The sequence below is a fragment of the Heterodontus francisci genome, chromosome 7 (genome assembly GCF_036365525.1).
Source record: "Heterodontus francisci isolate sHetFra1 chromosome 7, sHetFra1.hap1, whole genome shotgun sequence".
NCBI lineage: Eukaryota > Metazoa > Chordata > Chondrichthyes > Heterodontiformes > Heterodontidae > Heterodontus > Heterodontus francisci.
Window position 1 is genome coordinate 51,461,540 of NC_090377.1, and position 23,670 is coordinate 51,485,209.

Sequence of the window (23,670 nt, forward strand, 5' to 3'; positions counted from 1 at the left end):
TTACAGATAGGTCCTGAAAATTCAGCGTTCCTTGAACCACTGTTCTTACCACATCCTGAGAACCATACTGAACGCCATGCGCGGCCACATGCACATTTCTGACCTCTTTCTTCAGCAGCACCGACTCACTCTCTCTCAAAGCTGTCCTGGTACGCAGTTTAATTTCATCCTTCGTCTCAACCGATGCTTTAACAATAAACTTCTTTCCTTCCTTTCAGGTGTGAAGGACCGCATGCTTCAATAAGTTATGGGTACTAACACCCCTCTGGATCCTTCTTCCCCTTCACTTTCCTCTGACCCCATCACATTCTCCAATCTCACCTCTTGCCGTGTATTCACAATACCCTCCTACCTTCCTCTGTCTGAGCCTGATCAATCTGCCCTTAGCAAAGGCCTCAGCCTCATCCCTTTACACTCCACCTCAATGAGTTTTGAGCGCAGCATGACGCTTAGCTCTTCTTCCCTCGCCTTTGCCTTCGACTCAGCCCCCACTTCTTTGGCCTGGAGTCCTGCCCCCGCACAGTGGACCCTTTTACCCATATCCAGTATTCTCCCTCCACCTGAACCCCTCTAACTCTAGATCTTCTCACTGAGAACTGCCGATGTGACATCAGCCATCTCAATTTCTCTGCTCCCCTCAGTCACTTTAACCTGTCTCCCTCTGAACTTTCTTCACTCTGTTCTCTCGGGTCCAACCCTAACATCGTCATCCAACTTGCTGACAAGGGTGGATTGATGTCATCTGGCAAATCGACCCCTACCTTGCAGATGCCAAATGCCAACTCTCCGACACTTCCACTGACCACCCCTGGATCATGACCCCACTACCAACCAGAAAGCCATTGTTTCCAGGACTGTCAATGACCTCATTTCCTCTGGAAATCATCCCTCCATGGCCTCTAACCACATAGTTCTGGGGAGGCAGTGGTAATGTCACTGGACTAGTAACCCAGAGACCCAGGCTACTGCTCTGAGTTCTGATGAAAGGTCACTGACCTGAAATGTTAACTCTGCTTCTCTCTCCACAGATGCTGCCAGACCTGCTGAGTATTTCCAGCATTTTTTGTTTTTATTACTGCTCTGGGGGTATGGGTTCGAATTCCACCATGGCAGGTGGTGAAATTTGAATTCAGTTCATAAATCTGGAATTGAAACCTGGTCTAATGGTGACCATTGTCGATTGTTGTTAAAACCCATCTGGTTCACGAATGTCCTTTAGGGAAGGAAATCTGCTGTCCTTACCTGATCTGGCCTGCATGTGACTCCAGACCCAAAGCAATGTGGTTGACTCTTAAATGTCCTCTGAAACAGCCTAGCAAGGCACTCTCATCAAGGGCAATTAGGGATGGGCAGTAAATGCTGGCCTAGTCAGCGATGCCTACATCCCACAAAACAAATAAAAAAATGTCTCCCAACCCCGAACAATCCACTTCTACCTTCTCCCCAAGATCCACAAATAAGACTCCCTGGTCGACCTATTGTTTCAGCCTATTCCTGCCCCACTGGACTGATTTCTTCCTATCTGGACTCTATTTTTGCTCCTCTTGTCCAGTCTCTTCCCACTTACATCAGTTTCCAATTTCCTGACTCTACCCATCTCTCCTTCATCATGGATGTCCAGTATCTCTGCAGTTCCAACCCCACCAGGACAGTCTCTGTTCCTTGAATGGAGGCCCAACCAGTCTCCATCTACCACCATGCTCTTCTGCCTGGCTGAACTTGATCTCACATTGAACAACATCTCCTTTAACACAACTCACTTCCTCCAAATAAAAGGTGTTGCTATGGGTACCCGTATGGGTCCTAGCTATGCCTGCTTTCTTGTGGGATATGTGGAACATTCCTTGTTCCAGTCCTACTCGTGCCCCGTTCCTCACCTCTTTTTCCAGTACATTGATGACTGTATTGGTGCCATTCCTTGCTATTGCCCTAAATTGGAAAATCTCATCAACTTTGTTTCCAACTTGCACCCTTCCCTATCCTTCACATGGTCCATCTTGGACTGTTCCCTTCCTTTCCTCAACTTCTCTGTCTCCTTTTCTGGGGATAGGCTATCAAACAATATTCACTATAAGCCCACTGACTCCCATAGCTATCTTAACTAAACCTTCTCACACCCTGCTTCCTGTTAGGACTACATTCCATTCTCCCAGTTTCTCTGTCTCCGTCGCATTTGTTCTGATGAAGCAATCTTCCATAACAGTGCTCCTGACACGTCGTCCTTTTTCCTCAACCGAGGATTTCCCCCGCACTGTGGTTGGCAGGGGCCTTGACTGTGTCTGTCTCATTTCCTGCACTTCTGCTCCCACCCCTTCCCCTCCCTCCCAGAACCATGATAGGATTCCCCTTGTCCTTGCTTTCCATCCCACCGGCCTCCATATTCAACGGATCTTCCTCGACCATTTCAGTCACCTCCAGTGTGATGGCACCAACAAACACAACTTGGCCTCCCCTCCCTTTTCAGCATTCCGAAGGGACTGTTTTCTCCACGAAACCCTGGTCCACTCCTCAATCACCCCCAACACCCCCCTCCCTTTCCCTTGGCACCTCTGCATACAAGAGCAGGAGATGCAATACCTGCCCTTTTACCTCCTCTCTCCTCACCGTCCAATGCCCCAAACACTCCTTCCAGGTGAAACAGCAATTTACATACACTTCTTTCAATTTCGCATACAGTATTCACTGCTCACAATGTGGTCTGCCGTACATGGAGAGACCAAAGACAGATTGGGTGACCATTCTATGGAACACCTCTATTCAGTCTGCAAGCATAAGCCAAGCTTCCGGCCGTCTGTCATTTTAATTCTCCACCTTGCTCTCATGCTGACCACTTTGTGCTCGAGCTCCTGCAGTGTCCCAGTGAAGCTAATGTAAGCTTGAGGAACAGCACCTCATTTTTCAATTAGTCATTTTACAACCTTCTGGACTCGACCCTGAGTTCAGTAATTTCAGAGCATAAGCTCTGACCCCATTTTGTTTCTTTTGTCTTTGCAGATTTTGGTTTTACTTTTGTTTTTCTCTTGTTTTTGCTTTCAAACAGCAGCTGTTCATCATTTTGTCATTCACATGCCCTCTAGACACATCTTTTGTTTCTTTCCTTGTCCCTTACCACTCCCTTTGGCTCTGCACCACCAACTCTTTTGTCATTTAATCTCTCCTGTCTTCCATCCTATCACAGATCTTCTCTTTTGTTCTTTTCCCACCCCCCACCACCGCTGTCATTTCACTTGCTTAAAACCTATTACATCTCTAACTTTTCCCAATTCTGATGAAAGGTCATCGACCTGAAACATTAACTCTGTTTCTCTCCACAGATGCTGCCTAACCTGCTGAGTATTTCCAGCATTTTCTGTTTTTATATTGAAAAGCTGTATTTATTTTGGTAGCACATTGAGATATAGTTGCATTTGTTTCCTGCATAAAGTTATTTTAATGTGAATTTATTTTATTTATTTATAGATACAGTATTGAAACAGGCCCTTCGGCCCACCGAGTCTGTGCCGACCAAGAACCACCCATTTATACTAACCCTACAGTAATCCCATATTCCCTACCACCTACCTACACTAGGGGCAATTTACAATGGCCAATTTACCTATCAACCTGCAAGTCTTTGGCAGTGGGAGGAAACCAGAGCACACGGTGAAAACCCACACGGTCACAGGGAGAACTTGCAAACTCCACACAGGCAGTACCCAGAATTGAACCCAGGTCCCTGGAGCTGTGAAGTTGTGGTGCTAAGCACTGTGCCACTGTGCCATTATCTTTGCATATTTCCTTAATTTTCCCACAGCATTACTGTTGCTGGGCTTATTTCTTATTTCCAGTTGCTGAAAGCCTTTTGCAACTGAGGGTGGCTGGTGGAACTAACTTCACATTTTTCATCAAGACTGGCCCTCGCTGCGGCTTGCGTAGATGTGCCTGCACCGCAGTGACTGTAACATAAAAAGTGTCAACCCAAATTTTGGGTGTTTGGTTTATATAAGGAAGATTTTATAATGTGATAATCAGTTGGAGTCATGTTGATTAAACTGAGATTAATATATTACTGATATGGAATGTATATGTATTTTTTGTTTGATCATATTAAAGAATCTGTATTTGTCTTAATTTAGAGTATTCGATCTAAGGTTGAGCTGACAGTAGGGGAGCAGCCAGAAGACATCGACCTTTCCTTGACAGCCACATGTCAGGATGGTATTTCACGCCCTGGAGTTAGAAAGTGCGGTGACCTTAAAATTGGAGACACAGTAAGTGGTCGAGTTTTACTCACAGTGTGATGGATAAGAATTATGATGCTTTGTTTTTGTCATTCTTTTAAAAGTACAGTAACTTTTTACAACATCTATCTAAATACTTATGTTCTTAATTAAAGCACTGATGTAGCATGTGGGGCTGAATCTTATGAGGCCTCCAGCGTCAGAGGTTGTGGCGGGGAGGCCCAGGAAATTTTTCCAGGAGAGGCACGCCACAACCACTGACGCCGAGAAGGCCCCGCCTCATTTACCGAAGGCGGTGAGGCCTCAGTGCGGCCGCCTTCATTTCAATGTTAAAATTATGTTAAAAACATTCAAATGAACCAACCTTGTCCCGGCGGCCGTCCCACGCCAATATTCTGGCTGCTGATTGGAGCTCCGTTTGGAGTTCCGAGGCGTGACACTGGTGGGGAGCGGGGAACAGTGAAATCTTCAGGTCGGGAGGGGTGTGAAAGTGGGGATGATGGGGAAGGGGTTGAGGGTCAAATATTCTGAAGGTGAGGGGTTAAAGTTCGTCATTTAAAAATGGTTTTCTGGGGTTATAGGTAATTTTATTTATTGAGAGCTCATTGGGGGCTGGAGAAGGGATGCAAGGTTTGAATAAAATTTTATTTCTAACATCAGTGCGGCGGGACCTTTAAACATTAAAATTTACCTGAAGGTGTTTAAAAATGGCGCCTGCGCGGTGGCACCGGATGCCATTGCTGGGGATGGAGAGGCCGCTCCCCCCCCCCAACATCATCGGGGGCAGCCGTTCCGCTGCCCCATTTAAATGAGACCCTGCGCGAAATATCGTGGGGGCTCCGCAACAGTGCATCCGCGTCTGAAGACCACCGAGATCAGAGCGTGCCACCGCAATTTGCGGCGCGCTCATAAATCTCAGCCCGTGATGTCAACGTTATCCCACTTCCAAAAATGTACTTTTTCCACACAAAGGGTGGCACCTTCAGCCACCTCTGCATGTTAGTGTTGTAAAATGAAGTGAGTGTAGTCTCGAGAACCATTGCAATCTCTGTATACACAGTACATCTACTTCTGTTAATTCAGAGTTCTTTTTGCTCAAAATAAAATTGAATTATCCAGTAGATCAGATTAAGCAGTTTTAATAAGAAACTACAGGAAGTGCATAATTTTGATACAAATGAACAGATAATTCAAATTAAGTAACAAAATTACGATAAGTAGTTTCAAATGGAGTTGAAAAATGAAGTGACATTCATATTTATCATAGTTCTCATGGTTAATGATGTGACTAATCCTTGGTTTGCTTTAGCTGTTTAGTTGACTGCATAAATACTTCTCAAAGTACTGAAGTGTCCTAGAAATAACTTATAGTCAGCTTGTAAAGCTCATTCACCTTGAATACCAGCTCGCAAATCAGAAAAATAGATACCACTTGTAACTCTTGTTTCCTGTTTCTTTTTACCGCGATATTTTGTGCAGTGGCTCATTTACATGGAGGGGGCAGAATGACCGCCCCCGATAACATGGGGTGGCGGCCGCTCTGTCCCCAACAATGGTGTCTGGTGCCACTGCGCAGGCACTGGTGCCATTTTGAAAGGGTTTCAAGTCCTTCAGTGACATTTAAATTTTTAAAGGTCCTGGTCTCCGGGAAATCAAAATAAAATGTTATGACAACTTTAAATCCCATCTCCCACACCCCCAATGAGTGATCTATATATAAATTGCCCCCTCCACCCAGAAGGAACTTTTATTAATATCCCGAACTTCCCCCCCCCCCCCGCCAAACTTTATTCCCTTTGACCCTCAACCTCTCAACCCACCATCCCGCAACCAATCGCATTTGTTTTTGCCGCTCCCTCCACCCTGAAAAATTCATTCCTCCCCCTCCCCACCAGTGAATGGCGATCCGAAGGCACTGGACCGGCCGGAATATCGGCATGAAACGGCCTTTGGGACAAGGTAAGTGCTTTTGCAAATAATTACATTTATTTAAATATTTAAATGAAGGCTCTGCTGCCCCGAGGCCTCACTGACATCGGTAAAATGCAGCGGGGCCTTACCGGCTTCGAGGCCCATGGCAGGCCTCTCCCGGAAGTATTTTCCGGTACCCCCCACCCCCTCAGCATGACCCCCGATGTTGGGAGGCTTATAAAATTCAGTCCAAAGAGTCTGCAGTGGGATATAGATAGGTTTAATGAGTGTGCAAATATTTGGCAGATGGAGTATAATGTGGGAAAATGTGAACTTGTCCACTTTGGTAAGAAGAATAGAAAAGCAGTATATTATTTAAATGGTGAGAGTTTGCAGAACTCTGCGGTACAGAGGGATCTAGATGTTCTGGTGCATGATTCACAAAAGGTTAGTATGCAGGTACAGCAAGTGATTAGGAAAGCAAATGGAATGTTGTCATTTATTGCAAGGGGAATGGAATATAAAAGTAAGGAAGTTTTGCTACAGTTGTACAGGGCGTTGGTGAGACCACATCTGGAGTACTATCTACAGTTTTGGTCTTCTTACTTGAGAAAGGATATAATTGCATAAGAAGTAGTTCGGAGAATGTTCACTCGACTGATTCCTGGGATGAGGGGGTTTTCTTATGAGGAAAGGTTGGACAGGTTGGACCTGTATCCATTAGAGTTTAGAAGAATGAGAGGTTCTCCTACTCCTGCTCCTAATTCGTATGTTCAAATGATATGATATCGTATGTGATAAAAGAACCAATGTTATTGTTTCTGTTGCTTTTACAATATGTTGTAAAGAACAAGTTTGCATCTAAAGGAAATCCATCATTTATGGAGAGGCAGCAGTAACAACAACAATAACAATCAGTTTTGCAGTCAGGAAATTTAAGGTGCAGATGTCGACTGGGGGACCAGAGAGGTTGATTGGGGGAAAATATTGATGGAGGGACCCAGGAAGATTGATGGCGGAGAGGAGAGGAGAAGAGCACAGGCAGGGCTGGAAACTTTGAGCAGTGGGGAGAAGACTGCAGGGTAGATGGAGGGGCCAGAACATTGCATAAGATGGGAAGAAGCTAGATCATGGAGGGCAGGAGAGATTGAGGGATGGGGAAGATAGAGGAATGAGCCAGCGAGATTGGGGAAGGTTGTAGGGGCCAGAGAAATTAGGAGAGGGGGGAGAAGATTGCAGGGAGTCATGGAGGACATCCGATCATGTGTGGGTGGTGGGGGTGTGGGGGGTGCCACAATCACTGGGGAAATTGCCAGGTTTGCTTGGTAGCCCAGGAAAGCACTTCTGCTCCACCTGGCCCACAAGCAGTGCTGGAAAAACACTTGCCTCTTCCATGCAGCCGTCCTTGCCTCCCTTTAGCTGCTGGACTTCCCAAAGCCTCGGAAAACCAACTGGCCAGCACTAAAGCTGAATCAGAGAAAAAATCTGACCAAGCAGCCTCATTAAAACATAAATGAGGGATTCCCCTTCTGAGAGTGGATTGGTCACTTGCCCTCGTCTAACCTCCGTTAAAAATGTAAGTGGACATTCGAGGTGTGTCGGGTTCGGGTTTGAAATTTTTTACGTGTTTGCTTCCCATCTGACCTGAAACTATTCTTTAATGGGGTTGAAAACGCACCCCATGTCTTCATAGGAGATAGCAGAATGGGCTGTTAACATTGGGGAAGGAAGGGAGCAGATTGCAGGGGGCTGCAGAAATAAAGGGAGATAGGGAAAAGATTGTAGGGAGCCATAGAGGACATTGAATCACGTAGGCAGGGGGATTCTGATCACTGGGGAGGTTTGCCAAGGGGCCACATGTAAACAACAAAAAGGATGCAGCATAAAATATTGCTGCAGGGATAGAAAGAGAGGCCATTGCTGGAGATGCTCTGGCTACAATTGGATAAGTAAAAGCTGCACCTAGTGAGAGCAATTCCACTGAGCTGGACAATGGAGCAATGTTCCCTCTAATTTCCCATCAATGCACATGGCTCATTTGTGGCATCCTGTGATCCCTCTAAGATTGCCGGGTGGCCACGCATGCACGTATCTTAAAGGGAGCGCTGCTTCTGCATGGCCCGTTTGTTCCCTGTGCAGCTTAGAGGGAATGCTGTAATGGAGAAGAGTTATTGTAGGAGGATGGTGTGATCGACCCTGTCAGAGATTGCTGAGAGGTTGAGAAGGCAGAGGAGAGATAGTGCCTCATGGTTATAGTCACAAAGCATTCATTTGTGACTTTGATTTTGACAATTTTGTGCTGTGGCAGGGAAAGAAACCTGATTGAACATGGAGGCAACAACATGTTCAAGGACTTGAGAGGAATGCGATGTCAGAAACGGAGAGACAGTTTGCATGGACAGAGGAATTGAGCAAAACCTGCCTACAGCATTAGAAGTAGAAATTCCAAAGCCTGTTTACTCCTAGAAAGTAGGTGGTAAATAACAGCACTTCTGACCTTTGTTAATTCCTCCTATGGCTATTCAGTAATAACAATGGAGGCATTGAATAACTGGAGCATGCAGCCTCAGCTTGTTGTATTATTGGAAATCAAAGTTCTTTCATAGTTGGCTGCAAATTCTGCATTAATGTCAGAATGAATTTAGTGCAATGATGCTAATGGCAGTGTTTGTGGTATAGTATATTTTTCTTTGTTAGTATCCAAATGAAGAAGATTTAGATTAAAATAATGCCAGTATTCAGTTTCCCAAATTTAAAATGTGTTATACAGTGGCCATAGAAAAGTACAGATTGGAAAAATCTGTGAAAGTCCAGAGCCTATAAACTTAGCAAAAGTAATGCTGCCTGCCCTTCATTGAGAATGAGTAAATGTGTTATATGTATAGGAATAAAGGATCGGACAGAACTATCAATTCAATACAAGGGCAGAAGTGCTGGCCTAATGTACCCTGAAATGTAAAAAGACAATAATGTTGGAAGTTCAGCTGTTCAAGAAGTTCAACACGAATGGTAATTGCTGTATTCGTTAGCTTCAGCCACTACTATAATTTTAATTTATATATAACTTTAATTCTTTGGAGCCTTCCTCTCTCAGGCTGGAGTTAAAATTGCAGTCAGGGCCCAAAAAAATCATCCCTTCATGACCTGCATATTTATCGAAAGACGGTGCGACTTTGTGTGAATGGCTTAGATTCTCGTTCGGACGCCTCAGTAAAAATTATATTCAGCAGGATCCAGTTGGCTAGAAGACATATATTTTGACTGCCCACCCACCTGGTGGAAATCTCATCCCTTTTTTTGAATTAAAAATCAATGGTGGTGGATAAAGTTCAAATCTCCCTATAGCGTTTGAAGCAAAACAATTCTGTCTGGGAAGAGTAAAAAGAAACAGATATTGTTGAGGTATATTGCAAAGATGTGTACAGCTTTCTGGACTGTATGCAAATAATCTGCCACAAGCAATTTAGGACTATATAACTTTATCATTCACTGAAGCATGTACTTTTCAAGATGCACTGTCCAAGAACATTGCTTTAAAAGTTAGGGAGGTAATTATGCAAAGATGCTAAGTTTATCGTGCCTTTGACCTTTTGTATAATATTGCTGTCTTGAGTAATGTTATTTCTGTTCAGGTGTCTTTTGATGTCACTGTAGAAGCCAGGAGCTGCCCAGAGACCCAGACCAGAAATATCTTCACCATTAAGCCAGTTGGCTTCAAAGATTCACTGAGTATAACAGTTGGTTATATTTGTAACTGTGACTGTACAAGTGAGATGCAAACCAACAGCTCCAAGTGCAATGGTAATGGAACCTATGAGTGTGGGATCTGTAAGTGTGATCCAGGCTTTCTGGGAGCCAATTGTGAATGCCAGGATGGAGAAACAAATAATGTATTCCAGACGTTCTGCCGTGAAGCAGAGGGAAAGCCGATCTGCAGTGGCAGAGGGGAGTGCAGCTGCAACCAGTGTGTCTGCTATGAGAGTGAGTTTGGAAGGATTTATGGGACATTCTGTGAATGTGATGACTTCTCATGTGCTAGGCACAAGGGCATACTCTGTTCAGGTAAGTTCAAATTCTACATGTTTAATTACAGTATGGCTTGATTTGTATATTGCTTTAACCCTTTGCCCTTCAGGAAAAAATGTTTGTTTTGGGTGAAAAAACTCAGTATCCATGGGAGTTTTCTGAGTGGCAGGGACAAAGGATTAATCTGACACCATTTGGTAGGAGTGTAAATTCCATAATGCACCTCTGCATAGATAATATATATTTAGAACAAGAAAGGTCACCATGAAACCTCAGTAGGCTTGATTTCCGATTTTAGGGCAGTTCAGGTTTCAGTCCAGATCCATTCCTTTGGTATAAATCATCAGGGTTCCTTTGGCAGGAAGCTAAATGTGAAAAGCAGATTTCAGCCACAGGTGAAAGGTCGAGCTGATCCCAACATGGCATTTTTTAGTTTCATTTGAGCACACAGCCAGCGTTTCTGATTCAACCACTGTATGCCTTTGTTTTTACTATCAGCTCTATTACCAAGGCCCTACCGAATGACAGTTTTGTTTTCTGTGAAGGTTCAAAGTACATGATGATAAAAGATTAAGCTTTGAGATACTTTTTTTTTATAAGAGAACTGTATTTGTTGTCTTGTTTCTCATTTTCTGTGGTAATTTACATGGCATATGAATGATATGTACTGATTGGAAGCCCACTCTGCATTTCTCTTTGTGGAGCCCCAAAAATCAATCTATGTGCCATGATCTCAGCCTTCAGCATAGCTATCCACTGCCAGCCCAAACCCACCTCCTCGCATCCCCCCTTGAGTTTTTGGGATCAGTTAGAGTGCATGCTTTAGAGGTCCCAGGTTTGACGATATTTGCTTTGTAAGGTATGGGAAGGGGGTCCCTGAGGAAATTCAGAACTGACATCTCTACTACTGTTGTCGAATGAAGAGGAATTCTGACCACTGACTCCATCCCTTTCTCTGGGAAATGTCTGAGGCTGAACCAGACTGTTCATAATCTTGGTGTCATATTTGACCTGGAGATAAACTTCCGACCACATATCTGGTCATAAAGACCGCCTATTTCCACTTCCATAACATCGCCTGACTCTGCCACTGCCTTCGTTCATTTGATACTAAAACCTTCATCCATGCCTTTGTTACCTGTAGAGTTGACTGTTAGAATACACTTCTGGCCAGTCTCCCGCGCTCTATCCTCCGTAAACCTGAGGTCATCCAAAACTCTACTACCCATGTCCTAACACACACCAAGTCCCATTTACCCATCACTCCTGTGCTCACTGACCTAAATGGTTCCCAGTTATGTAGTGCCTCAATTTTAAAATTCTCATCTCTCCATGGCCTCACCCCTCCTTTATCTGTAATCTCTTGCACTATAACCCTCCAAGGTATCTGTACTCCTCGAATCCTGGCCTCTTGAGCATCTCAGATTTTAACCATTCCATCATTGGCAGCTGAGCCTTCAGTTGCCAAGGCCCTAAGCTCTGAAATTTCTTCCCTACACCTCGCCACCTCTCTTCTCTTTCCTCTTTGAAGACGCTCCTTAAAACCTACCTCTTTGAGCAAGCTTTTTCTCACCTGCCCTAATAGCTCCTTATGTGGCTCCTTGTCAGATTTTGTTTTATAATGTTTCTGTGAAGTGTCTAGGGAGGTTTTACTACATTAAAGGCACTATACAAGTAGAAGTTGTTGTTGTAACAGAGAAGCAGATGAATATAGATATATAGCACAATCAACAACAACTTGTATTTATCTTAGGCCTTTAATGTAGAAACACATCCCTTGATGCTTCAGAGGAAGAGAAGAACGAATATTGACATTGAGGCATCTCTAGGCTCCAAGGACAGCTACCCAGGATGGAGGAAGGAAAATGTTGGGCTGGACAGTCAGTATCAACTTGGCAGCTCACAATCAGACAGTCCAGGAAACAATTTATTGACCTTGCTAGGACAGGCAAGGTAAGAGGAGCTCAGCCAATTTCAGAATTATTTGATTTTAAGTTGATAAAGGTAGGTTATAGATAAACTGATCAGATGATATCCAGTAAATTGAATGTCCAAGTCCAATTTCAAAAATAAAACTTTAGGAATAGTTTATGCTGTCAGCAGGGAGCCTTTCCTGCCAGAAGTACACACTGAAAAATTAAATGTGCAATTTTCACGATATTCTGTCCATTTAAATTAAATAGTCCAAAGATAATGTGCAGCATGCATCTAAATTTGTGATTCATATTGCTGCAGCTTTTCACCGGGAGTACAAGCTCAGAAATGTAGCTTCTTTGTGTGAGTTTGGGGTTCAAGCGTTAAGGAAAAGAATTGAAATAATAATATAACAAGTTTGATGGAGATTTAGTTTGCCAGATTTTTTTCTTTCCCTAAATTGTGTGCCTCTGCCAGTGACTATGTTAATCTCCGTTAATGTATTGCAGGCACTCTACAGTAACCTATCTAACTTCTGCATAAATTTCCTGTGAGTCACACCAAGAGTGCCACTTTTGAGTTTTTTGACTGCCTGAATTGCTTATTTTCTAGGTCACCATCTTGGAACTGGATGTAAAATAAAACAGTGATAAACCATGTAATAGTGGGATTGTCAAATGCGTTTCTGTTCTCCCCTAATAGATTTCACTTTTCTGTCAGCAGACAGTACTATTTACTCTTGGGTTGCATATGATGCCAACCAATTTCCATGGGATGTACTATTAGCATTGCTTCAACCATACAGGGCTACTTCTACAGCTGGCAGCCTCCATGCTTTCTGCAGCATCAGACTTAAATCCCCAAAGCTTTGAAATCCCTGATTCTGGTTGGTTAGTTCCCTGCCACGTGGCTTTCCATCAAGAGGGTTTATGAAAACTGATGAAATGCTCCCAGTGGAAATTGAATGGCTGTATTGTCATGATTCAAGCTCCTGCCCTAGCAGATGGGAGTAAATATTCAACCAGTTGAGCTACCTATACCCTGCTGGTCATCAAGATTCCCCTTTGCAGCCAGTCGTCACCTGATATCTTTCATTATATAATGAAGCAATTATATTCCTTGTACCTTCCTAAAGTTTGCATAAATAATACTTGCACCTGATCAGTAGAAGATATACTTCAAACTGGGGTTAACAGAACATTGTTTTTCTTCCCCCCATATTCAAGCTCTGTGTCTGTACAGTAAATCATCTAGTGACCAGATCAAATGAGAAAACACATTTGATGTCAAAGGTGCAGAGAACTGCATTTTTGAGATAAGAGTTGTGTGTCTACTACTATTACATTCTGCTTATTATAATTTAGCCTTCCATGAAAATCCAGGTGTACAGAGTTGTTGTTATCACTACCCTCTTGTACGGCTCTTGTGTGGGTCCTATACAGTAAATAAATTAAGCTACTTGTAATTTCTATCAGTGCTGTTTGCACTCCATCGTGAATATCAAACGGCTGGACTACATTACAAACATTGAAGTCCTTGGAAGAGCCAATTTACCCAGCATTGAGAAGCATTCTCCTACAACGGCAGCTGCGCTGGACATGGCATGTGTCACACATGGAGGACACCAGAATGTCAAAAGCAGTGCTGTATGGAGAACTGTGCCTCAGGAAGCGGAATCCGCGAAAACGTTTCAAGGACCAGTTGAAGAATTATATCTCCTTGGTTGACATTAAACAATGGTCATGGGAGCATGAAGCTGCTGACAGGAACAACTGGTGCTCAAAAATCAGGACTGCAACGTGCAGCTTTGAGTCCTTAAGACACAAAGCTGTGGGAGAGAAAGGTCAAAAAAGGAAGGAAGCTGCTTCTGCCTGGGCTCCCACAGCTCAAGAATTCCTGTGCCTGAAATGCTCAAATGCCTGCAGATCTAGAATTGGACTGTTGAGCCACCAGTGAGCGTGCCAGCACCCATTGAGCTGAATCTTCGTCTGAGAAGAACTAGCCATCATTATAATTCAGATAAGCAGGCAGGGAAAGATGTAACTGGAGCCTCGTATCGGGAAAACTCTATATGCCATATGAGAAATATTAATTCATCGGTTGGAAACTTACATTAAACTTTTAATGGAAAAAGTCCTACAGTTAACTTTTTAAAAAAATTGACAACCAAGATGGCCACCACAATTTGCATCTGAAATACCAAGAGATCGAATTGGAGATACAACTCTGGGTTTTGGACTTTGGACCTCATTGAAAACAAAGGGGATTGTGAGAATCATGTGACCATCTTCCAGGCTGTGTAAAACTGGGAGTTTTGTTAAACAAAAAAGAGACAGGCAGTAACTGAGACGGCAGCAGCAAAGAAGGCTGTACGCCTCTCTCTCTCCCCAGAAAACATCAAGTTTGAAAACCGTCTGTGATTATGGACCCTTCAAGCCTACAGATTGCTACAGAGACCATGGGAAGAGAGCCACCTACAAGACTGCCTCTAGGAAATCCCTGAGCCAAGCGGGCTAGCCACAAAGTGCACTTTGACCAGGCAAAGGCTTCAAGAATACAACCCCAGCCGGAAGACCACCAAATCATCCAACTGTATATTTAACTTTTATTTACTCTAGACTTTAATCCAACTGAAAAACCTACTTTCCACTCTGTAATCTGTTTGTGTATGTGATTCTCGTGTGAATGTGAGCATGAATGTGTAGTGTATTTTTTATTATTTTTAAATGGGGTTCAGGTTGTTAAGTATAATAAACTTTCCTGTTCCTTGTTTAAACTCAAGAAAACCTGTTCAATTGGTTCTTTCACCATCACATTAAAGGTAAAAGGTGAAGCACTCACAGAGGTGGTAAGCACTACCACTGTTTAAAAAGGACTATACCCTCTGGGATCAGATAAGAGGAAGGACAAGAGGCGCGACTGTTACCCACTTCTCATCTGGCCATGGTACAAGGACTAGGGGACACAGATTGAAGGTTTTGGGAAGGGGGAATGTGAGTGATAATGACCTGGAACTTGCTGCCCATGAGGGTGGTGGAAGCGGAGACAATCAATGATTTCAAAAGGAAATTGGATGGAGACTCGAAGGAAACAAACTTGCAGGGCTGCGGGAATTGAGCAGGGCAGTGGGACTGGCTGGATTGCTCTGCGGGGAGCTGGCATGGACACGATGGGCCAAATTGCTCCTTCTGTGCCATAAATGACCCTATGACTCTATGGTGATGCTACGGAAGGCGTGAACTCAAAAAAAATTTGGGCGGAACACTTCTGGCCACTTGTGCCACGGACTGCTCAGTGGCCCTAGATAGGGTAGACAGGAAGACCTGGTTCCCCTAGTGGAGAGGCCAGTTAACAAGGGGCACTGATTTAAAGTGATGGGTAGAAGGATTAGAGGGGACATGAGGAAAAACTTTTTCACCCTGAGGGCAGTGGGTGTTTGGAATTGACTGCCCGGATAGGCAGTGGAGGCAGAAACCCTCAACTCATTTAAAAGATACCTGCACATGCACCTGAAGTGCTGTACCGTGCAAGTTGCTGGAAGGTGGGATTAGATTGAGCGGCTAGTTTTTTCAGCTGGTACAGACACTATGGGCTGAATGGCCTCCTTCTGTGCCATAACTTTTCTATGGTTCGATGGTTCTATTTGTTCAGCTGCACGAGGGATTCCCACCACCAGCGTTATTTAAAAAGATAACCATCAAACTTGCAGGAGAGGTATTTTTGACTTACTTTTGCTGGTGCAGAGTTAGTGGAAGTACTATGCTTTATTATTGGAGAAGTTTTGCTAAAGTTTTAAATTTTCAAGGGAGTGATGCTAAATCTCAACAAAGAGGTCAGCGGATTTGGTTAGCCTGTAAGGAGAAAGTCTGCTTCAGTAATGGAGGCTACAATTGCAGTCCCTGTTGGGCTGCAGCATGATTTGCAGAGGGAGCACAGACAGCAGAGAGGGAAGTAGTACACAGAGGAAGAAGGACCCTCAATAGAAGGCCCTATCTACCATGGGTCTTTCAGGAGCACTTCTCCTATCTGCATCTCAGTCAGGAGCAATGTCGGAAGCATCTGCAATTCACCAAGGAAGTGGTCACTGAATCTTGCCACCTCCTACAACCTGACCTGCAGCCTCACAGCAGGGCAAGGGCAGCACTGCCAATGGCCATAAACATCACTGTCACCCTCAATTTCTCTGCCAGTGGATCATTCTGGGGGGAGCAGGCAACATTAGCAACATCTTGCAGTTGGCTGTGCATCGCTGCATCTGGGAGGTGACAGTGGTCTTGTGTAGAAAGAGAGGGAACTTCATCAGCTTCCCATTGATCAGAGAGACAAAGCAGGGGAGTGCATGTGGTTTTGCCAGACTGGCGGGATTCCCAGTGGTGCAGTGTATAATCAGCTGCACACACATGGCTCAGCGGGCCCCACATGTTAATGGGGATATGTTCCATAACTGCAAGGGATATTAATGTCCAGTTAGAATGCGACCATGCCCACAAGATCCTCTTGGTGAATGGTAATCGTCATGACGCCTTCATCCTGTGCCAGTCAGGTGTACCTGCCACATTTGGCCCACCATGAAGAACCCGAAGCTGGCTTCTGGGTGACAGGCGATACCCACTCTAAACCTGGCTAATGACTCTCCTCTGCCACCTGTTAATGCATTGACAGCGCTGCAGCACACTTATGCCTAGTGACTAACCACATGCTGATCCCAACACTATACTACCTTCTAAAGTTCACGCAGTTTCAGTATCTGAGTTGATGGTTGCAAGTGTCTAACTAACTTGATTGAATGTTTCGAGGAGGTGAGTAGATGTGTAGATATGGGTAAAGCAGTTGATGTAGTCTACATGGACTTCAGTAAGGCTTTTGATAAGGTCCCGCATGGGAGATTGGTTAAGAAGGTAAGAGCCCATGGGATCCAGGGCAATTTGGCAAATTGGATCCAAAATTGGTTTAATGGCAGGAGGCAGAGGGTGATGGTCGAGGGTTGTTTCTGCGAGTGGAAGCCCTTGACGAGTGGTGTACCGCAGGGATCGGTGTTGGGACCCTTGCTGTTTGGAGTGTACGTTAATGATTTAGACGTGAATATGGGAGGTATGATCAGTAAGTTCGTGGATGACACGAAAATTGGTGGTATCGTAAATAGTGAAGAGGAAAGCCTTAGATTACAGGACGATGGGCAGAACAGTGGCAAATGGAATTTAATCCTTAGAAGTGTGAGGTGATGCATTTTGGGAGGACTAACAAGGCAAGGGAATATACAATGGATGATAGGATCCTAGGAAGTACAGAAGGTCAGAGGGACCTTGGTGTACTTGTCCATAGATCACTGAAGGCAGCAGCACAGGTAGATAAGGTGGTTAGGAAGGCAGATGGGATACTTGCCTTTATTAGTCGAGGCATAGAATATAAGAGCAGGGAGGTTATGATGGAGCTATATAAAATGCTAGTTAGGTCACAGCTGGAGTACTGTGTACAGTTCTAGGCACCACACTATAAGAAGGATGTGATTACACTGGAGAGGGTGCAGAGGAGATTCACCAGGATGTTGCCTGGGCTGGAGTGTTTCAGCTGTGAAGAGAGACTGAAAAGGCTAGGGTTGTTTTCCTTGGAGCAGAGAAGGCTGAGGGGGACATGATTAAGGTTTACAAAATTATGAGGGGCATCGATAGATTAGATAGGAAGAAACATTTTCTCATAGTGGAGGGGTCAGTAACCAGGGGGCATAGATTTAAGGTAAGGGGCAGGAGATTTAAAGGGGATTTGAGGAAAAGAAATTTCGCCCAGAGGGTGGTTGGAATCTGGAGCGCACTGCCTGAAGAGGTGGTAGAGGCAGGAACCATCACAACATTTAAGAAGTATTTAGATGAGCACTTGAAACACCATAGCACACAAGGCTATGGACCAAGTACTGGAAAATGGGATTAGAAAAGGTAATTTTTTTTTTATTCATTCATGGGATGTGGGTGTCGCTGGCCAGGCCAGCATTTATTGCCCATCTCTAATTGCCCTTGAGAAGGTGGTGGTGAGCTGCCTTCTTGAACCGCTGCAGTCCATGTGGGGTAGGTACACCCACAGTGCTATTAGGAAGGGAGTTCCAGGATTTTGACCCAGTGACAGTGAAGGAACAGCAATATAGTTCCAAGTCAGGATGGTGTGCGACTTGGAGGGGAACTTGCAGGTGGTGGTGTTCCCATGCATTTGCTGCCCTTGTCCTTCTAGTTGATAGAGGTCGCGGGTTTGGAAGGTGCTATCTAAGGATCCTTGGTGCGTTGCTGCAGTGCATCTTGTAAATGGTACACACTGCTGCCACTGTGCGTCGGTGGTGGATGGAGTGAATGTTTGTGAATGGGATGCCGATCAAGCGGGCTGCTTTGTCCTGGATGGTGTCGAGCTTCTTGAGTGTAGTTGGAGTTGCACCCAAGTGGAGAGTATTCCATCACACTCCTGACTTGTGCCCTGTAGATGGTGGACAGGCTTTGGGGAGTCAGGAGGTGAGTTACTGCATGATTCCTAGCCTCTGACCTGCTCTTGTAGCCACGATATTTACTTGTGGGGGATTCAGCGATTGTAATGCCATTGAATGGCAAGGGGACATGGTTAGATTCTCTCTTGTTGGAGATGGTCATTGCCTGGCATTTGTGTGGCGCGAATGTTACGTGCCACTTATCAGCCCAAGTGTGGATATTGTCCAGGTCTTGTTGCATTTCTACACAGACTGCTTCAGTATCTGAGGAGTCGTGAATGGTGCTGAACATTGTGTAACCATCAGCGAACATCCCCACTTCTGATCTTATGATTGAAGGAAGGTCATTGATGAAGCAGCTGAAGATGGTTGGGCCTAGGACACTACCCTGAGGAACTCCAGCAGTGATGTACTGGAGCTCAGATGATTGACCTCCAACAACCACAACCATCTTCCTTTGCGCTAGGTTTGACTCCAACCAGCGGAGAATTTTCCCCCTGATTCCCATTGACCAGTTTTGCTCAGGCTCCTTGATGCCATACTCAGTCAAATACTGCCTTGATGTCAAGGGCAGTCACTCTCACCTCACCTCTTGAGTTCAGCTCTTTTGTCCATGTTTGAACCAAGGCTGTATTGAGGTCAGGAGCTGAGTGGCCCTGGCGGAACCCAAACTAAGCGTCACTGAGCAGGTTATTGTCAAGCAGGTGCCCTGGTACTACCTGTGGTTATGGGCCACCTGTCCTGCAAGAGAGAGGGAAGGATATCAGAAAATGAGTTCCAATGTTTTTGGGTGATGTGCCTGCCATAGGTGGGTAACTGGAAGTATGTGGAAGCTGTGAGAGGTGGGTGTGAGGCTGCTAGCATTAGCATGTGTGTGAGGGTGAGATGGAGTATCCGAATGTTAGACATGAGTCATGCTTGCTGATGGGGGAGTAATGGGGGGGCGGTGGTGCATTGAGCAGCGTGAGATGTTGGTCGACTGTTGGTAGGCGATGTCCTTTGCAGATGCATTCACTGACCTTGACCGCCTGCGTGAGGTTATTGAACTTTTTCCAGCGCTGCAGCCAGTCCCTCAGGGCCAGTTTCCAGGAATTGACCTCTGCAGTTTTGTTAGCAGTCTGTTTTTGATAAATCTAGCTACAGGTGCACATACAAACCAGTGAGGCATCCCATATAATTTTGTAATTTACTTTATTACCATCTATATATTGCAGAGGCCCTTCGCTTTTTTTGCACTTGTGAACAATGCACACGTATAGATAATGTGGCTGAGGAAGTGGAGTTGTACCCCAAACATGCAGCAAGTCGGAGCTATTACTTTGTGCACAGTCCTACCAGCCTGAGACCCAACTAGGATTTGATATCAGGCCTCATTCAAATTTACCAAGGCATCACAATGTAGCTTGCCAGTTGGGGCCTGCTGAATTCTAGCTAGCTCTGATGCCAAGCTAGACTATAGGTAGATCCTGTTAGAGAAAAAAGACACATTCTGAAACAGTAAAATGTAATTTACTTGAGCATTTTCAAAAAGTATGAGGAACAAAGCCCTGTACATTTATATTATACATATAAATAGTTATACTTTTCTGTTGATCTGTCATTCAGAAGAGTGAGAGGTAAAATCTATTTACCACATCAATTTATGATCATTCATTTACTAAAACTTCATAGTTTAAGTCAAAGTTGCATTTTAATTTTATTAAGAATCCATTTGTGAACATAGTGACTATTCTTTTCTGTTTTAATTAAATTAGAAAACCATCAGCAAGTGAGTGAAAGCAAGTATTGTTCTGTGTTCTCTGATTCACCTTTGTAACCAAAATAGAATAGCCATCACTCATGCAATATCAAGACTGAGGTTTCATTTGTAGATAGTACATATTTTCTTATATATAAATGGCTGTTTAGTTCTGTATATTGTAAAATGCCGAATTACACAATTACAAAGGCATGGGAGGCTACTGCATTTCAATCTGGCGATGCCTTCAATTAACAAGATGGCATGTAGTGAGGTTAATAATAATTGGGTGCACTTAGACCCGAACTCATATTTGTTGGATATTAAGGTTGGTGTTGTGTGTTGGTCAGATATGGTTGTGCTGCTTTATTCCCCAAAATTGAGCCTGAAGTTGTATCTTTCTTTTCGATTTACATGGCAACAAAGCCTACCCTAAGCATCTACAAGTTAACCTCTAGATTGAACTGATCGTAACAGGAAACAGGGTTACATGGGGTCTGTTGAGGATGAAAGAAGTAATTTTGTGCTCTGTCTCCTACATCGCCACCAGCAAAAATCTAATTCATTCAAACTATTAAAATACAACTACTGATAAATGCAGCTGTATTGTTCATTCTTCAGAACCATGTTTACTGATTCTTTTTATAACTATGTCTTTTGTTATCAGGATAATTAACTCTCTGAGGAGGGAAAGACTTTAAACGTTCAATATGCACAGTGCTTTTCTTTCAAATATGCTTGGACATTGACTTTTGCATATTTCTCAATTCGACTGTTTGAAATTAGAATTCAAGAAATGCACGGCCAGTTGTTAATAGTCTTGCACATTAAACCAGGGATTATTGGGGCAAGGGTTTGTGACCATGATTTCCCCACACATTGATGCTCCAATTTCAGCCTGACATGGTGAGGGGAGGACCTCACACACCTCATAGATACAAGATGCGGAATCATATTGGCAGAAGACTGAAAATCTTCCTGTCCTGATAATATTGTACTTCAACTAATTATTTTAAAGGAAAATATTAGGCTGTACTAAATAATCTGCTGTAAAGTGATCTTTTCTCCAAATTTGAAAATAGGAGCTTGTCAAAGCAAACTGTTCCTGGCCAATCAATGATCTGACCTAGAGGCAGATAGCTCCTAGAAAAAGAAAACAATAGCTCTTATTAATTATCGGCAATTCTTCATCAATATCATGCTGAATATAGCCCAGCTTATTTGGCTTATATTCTCAGCCTATATGTACTCCCATACATTGTGCAGCAAAAATAAAGCCTCAGAACAGCATTAAATATGGAAGAAGAAGAAGACATTCAGTGCATTAGCTTAACTCTTCTATAGACCTTGCATATTTTGTGCTATCATGGACTTACCCAACATGCTTAATGTCTTGAGAGAGTTGACGAAATACAGTTAAACACATGAAAATTAGGTTCTGTGAGTCTGCTCCGCAGCCCCAAACTGAGTTGACTGAAACTCTTCAGATATCCATTGTTACGTAAGTGCTTCCATTTTAAAAAAACTTTTTGAGGACTTGTGTTAAAACTGAAAAATTCCATAGATGTGTTTTCTTTTACCAAGTTTACTGAAGAGGCACTTGATACGTTGTTTGAAAACAACCTGTGCTGGTAATCATATTCTTTAAGCTCAATAAGCAACAGAAACCTTGGTGACCTGGGGAAGATGTTTACAGAGAAGCCAAATGTCTAGGTTTATGGATGTCAGGAGGTTGACTTTCTGCTTGGGGAAGATATTCTTTTCAGTTCAGTTGGAGATCAACTTGCCAAGGGAAAAACACCTAGCTCACCTCTTTCTCTACCTCTTTGAAGAAACCCTGCAAAGTTCCAGTGTGGAAGAGCTAAAATCCATGGTGCTGCATCTTTCCTGAGAAGCTGGAAAAACCTGCCCAATTAATTCTCAACGCCACCTGAAAAGAACTGCTTTAGAAAAGATCCCAGTGACTTGTCTCCGTATACCCGGACACCTGACCAATAAGGATAACTGACTTCCTTCCATATCTTCTCATTTTTTCTTCAAGAATTAGCAAGTATTTGGCCAAAGGATTCTTTTTTTTTTTGTAACAGACCTCTGCAGAGAGAATTTCTGTACTTTTTTGAGTGTGTGTGGGGAATTTAAAAAGAGAACTTTCATATTTCAATCTGTGTGTTAATGCTTTGCTTTGTTTATGGATAAGTATTGTTTGATAATAAACTGATAATTTTGTTTATAAAAGAAACCTGGTTGGTGTATTTTATTCTGAGATAAAGAGTAGAATATATGATCGACCAAATCGGTAACTGGGTAAACATTTTAAAAATATATGTTGTGACCTGTGGAGAAGTGGGATTACAAAAGACAGTACACTCCTCCCACCTCGGTCGTAACACCATCTAAAATTACAACCTATGTTCCTGAACTCTAACCAGTTGCTTCCAGCAGCACCAGAACCGTTGTGTGGCACTGATCATTTAACCACTTAACTCTATAGTTATCCTTATAGCATTCTGTTTTACTCTTAACTATATAGTTGTCTCCCTTTTTAAGGAATCAGTGAACACAGTCTGAGCTGCTTTTGCTGGATGTTTATTCCAGAACTCATTACCGCCAGGAAGACATTTTATGCTCATCTTGGTTTGAAACTTCTTAATATTATTACCTCCAAAAAACATTTGATAAAGTGTCACACAACAGATTTGTGAGCAAAGTTAGAGCTCATGAAATAAAAGGAACAGTAGCAACATGGATATGACATTGGCTGAGTGACAGGAAACAGAGTAGTGGTTAATAACATTTTTCGGACTGGAGGGAGGTTTGTAGTGGAGTTCCCCAAGGGTCGGTGTTCGGACCCTTGCTGTTCCTGATATATATTAATGACCTAGACCTTGGTGTACAGGACATGATATGCGGATGATAGGAAACTTGGAAACATTGTGAACCGTGGGGAGGATAGTGTAGAACTTCAAAAGGACATAGACAGGTTGGTGGAATGGGCAGACAAGTGGCAGATAAAATTTAATACTGAGAAGTGTGAAGTGATTCATTTTGATAAGAAGAACGTGGAGAGACAATATAAAATAAAGGATGGAATTCTAAAGGGGGTGCAGGAGCAGAGGGACCAGGGTGTATAAGTGCATAAATTATTGAAGGTGGCAGGACAGGTTGAGAGAGTGGTTAATAAAGCATACAGCATCTTCAGCTTCAATAATAGGCGCATAGAGTACAAAAGCAAGGAAGTTATGTTAAACTTATATAGAACAGTGGTTGGGCCTCAGCTGGAGAATTGTGCCCAGTTCAGAGCTCCGCACTTTAGGAAAGATGTGAAGGCATTGGAGAGAGTGTAGAAAAGGTTCATGAGAATGGTTCCAAGGATGAGAAACTTTAGTTTCGTGGATAGA

General features: G+C 43.5%; 1 protein-coding gene across 2 annotated transcripts in view; it reads left to right on the forward strand.

Moving 5' to 3' along the window:
* itgb5 (integrin, beta 5) overlaps positions 1–23,670 on the forward strand; it is a 173,004-nt gene that overhangs the window by 80,460 nt on the left and 68,874 nt on the right. For both annotated transcript variants that reach the window (XM_068035171.1, XM_068035170.1), the window contains 2 exons: positions 4,116–4,250; positions 9,764–10,193. In XM_068035171.1, coding sequence (XP_067891272.1) covers positions 4,116–4,250; positions 9,764–10,193 — 565 coding nt within the window. The remainder of the gene's footprint in view (positions 1–4,115; positions 4,251–9,763; positions 10,194–23,670) is intronic.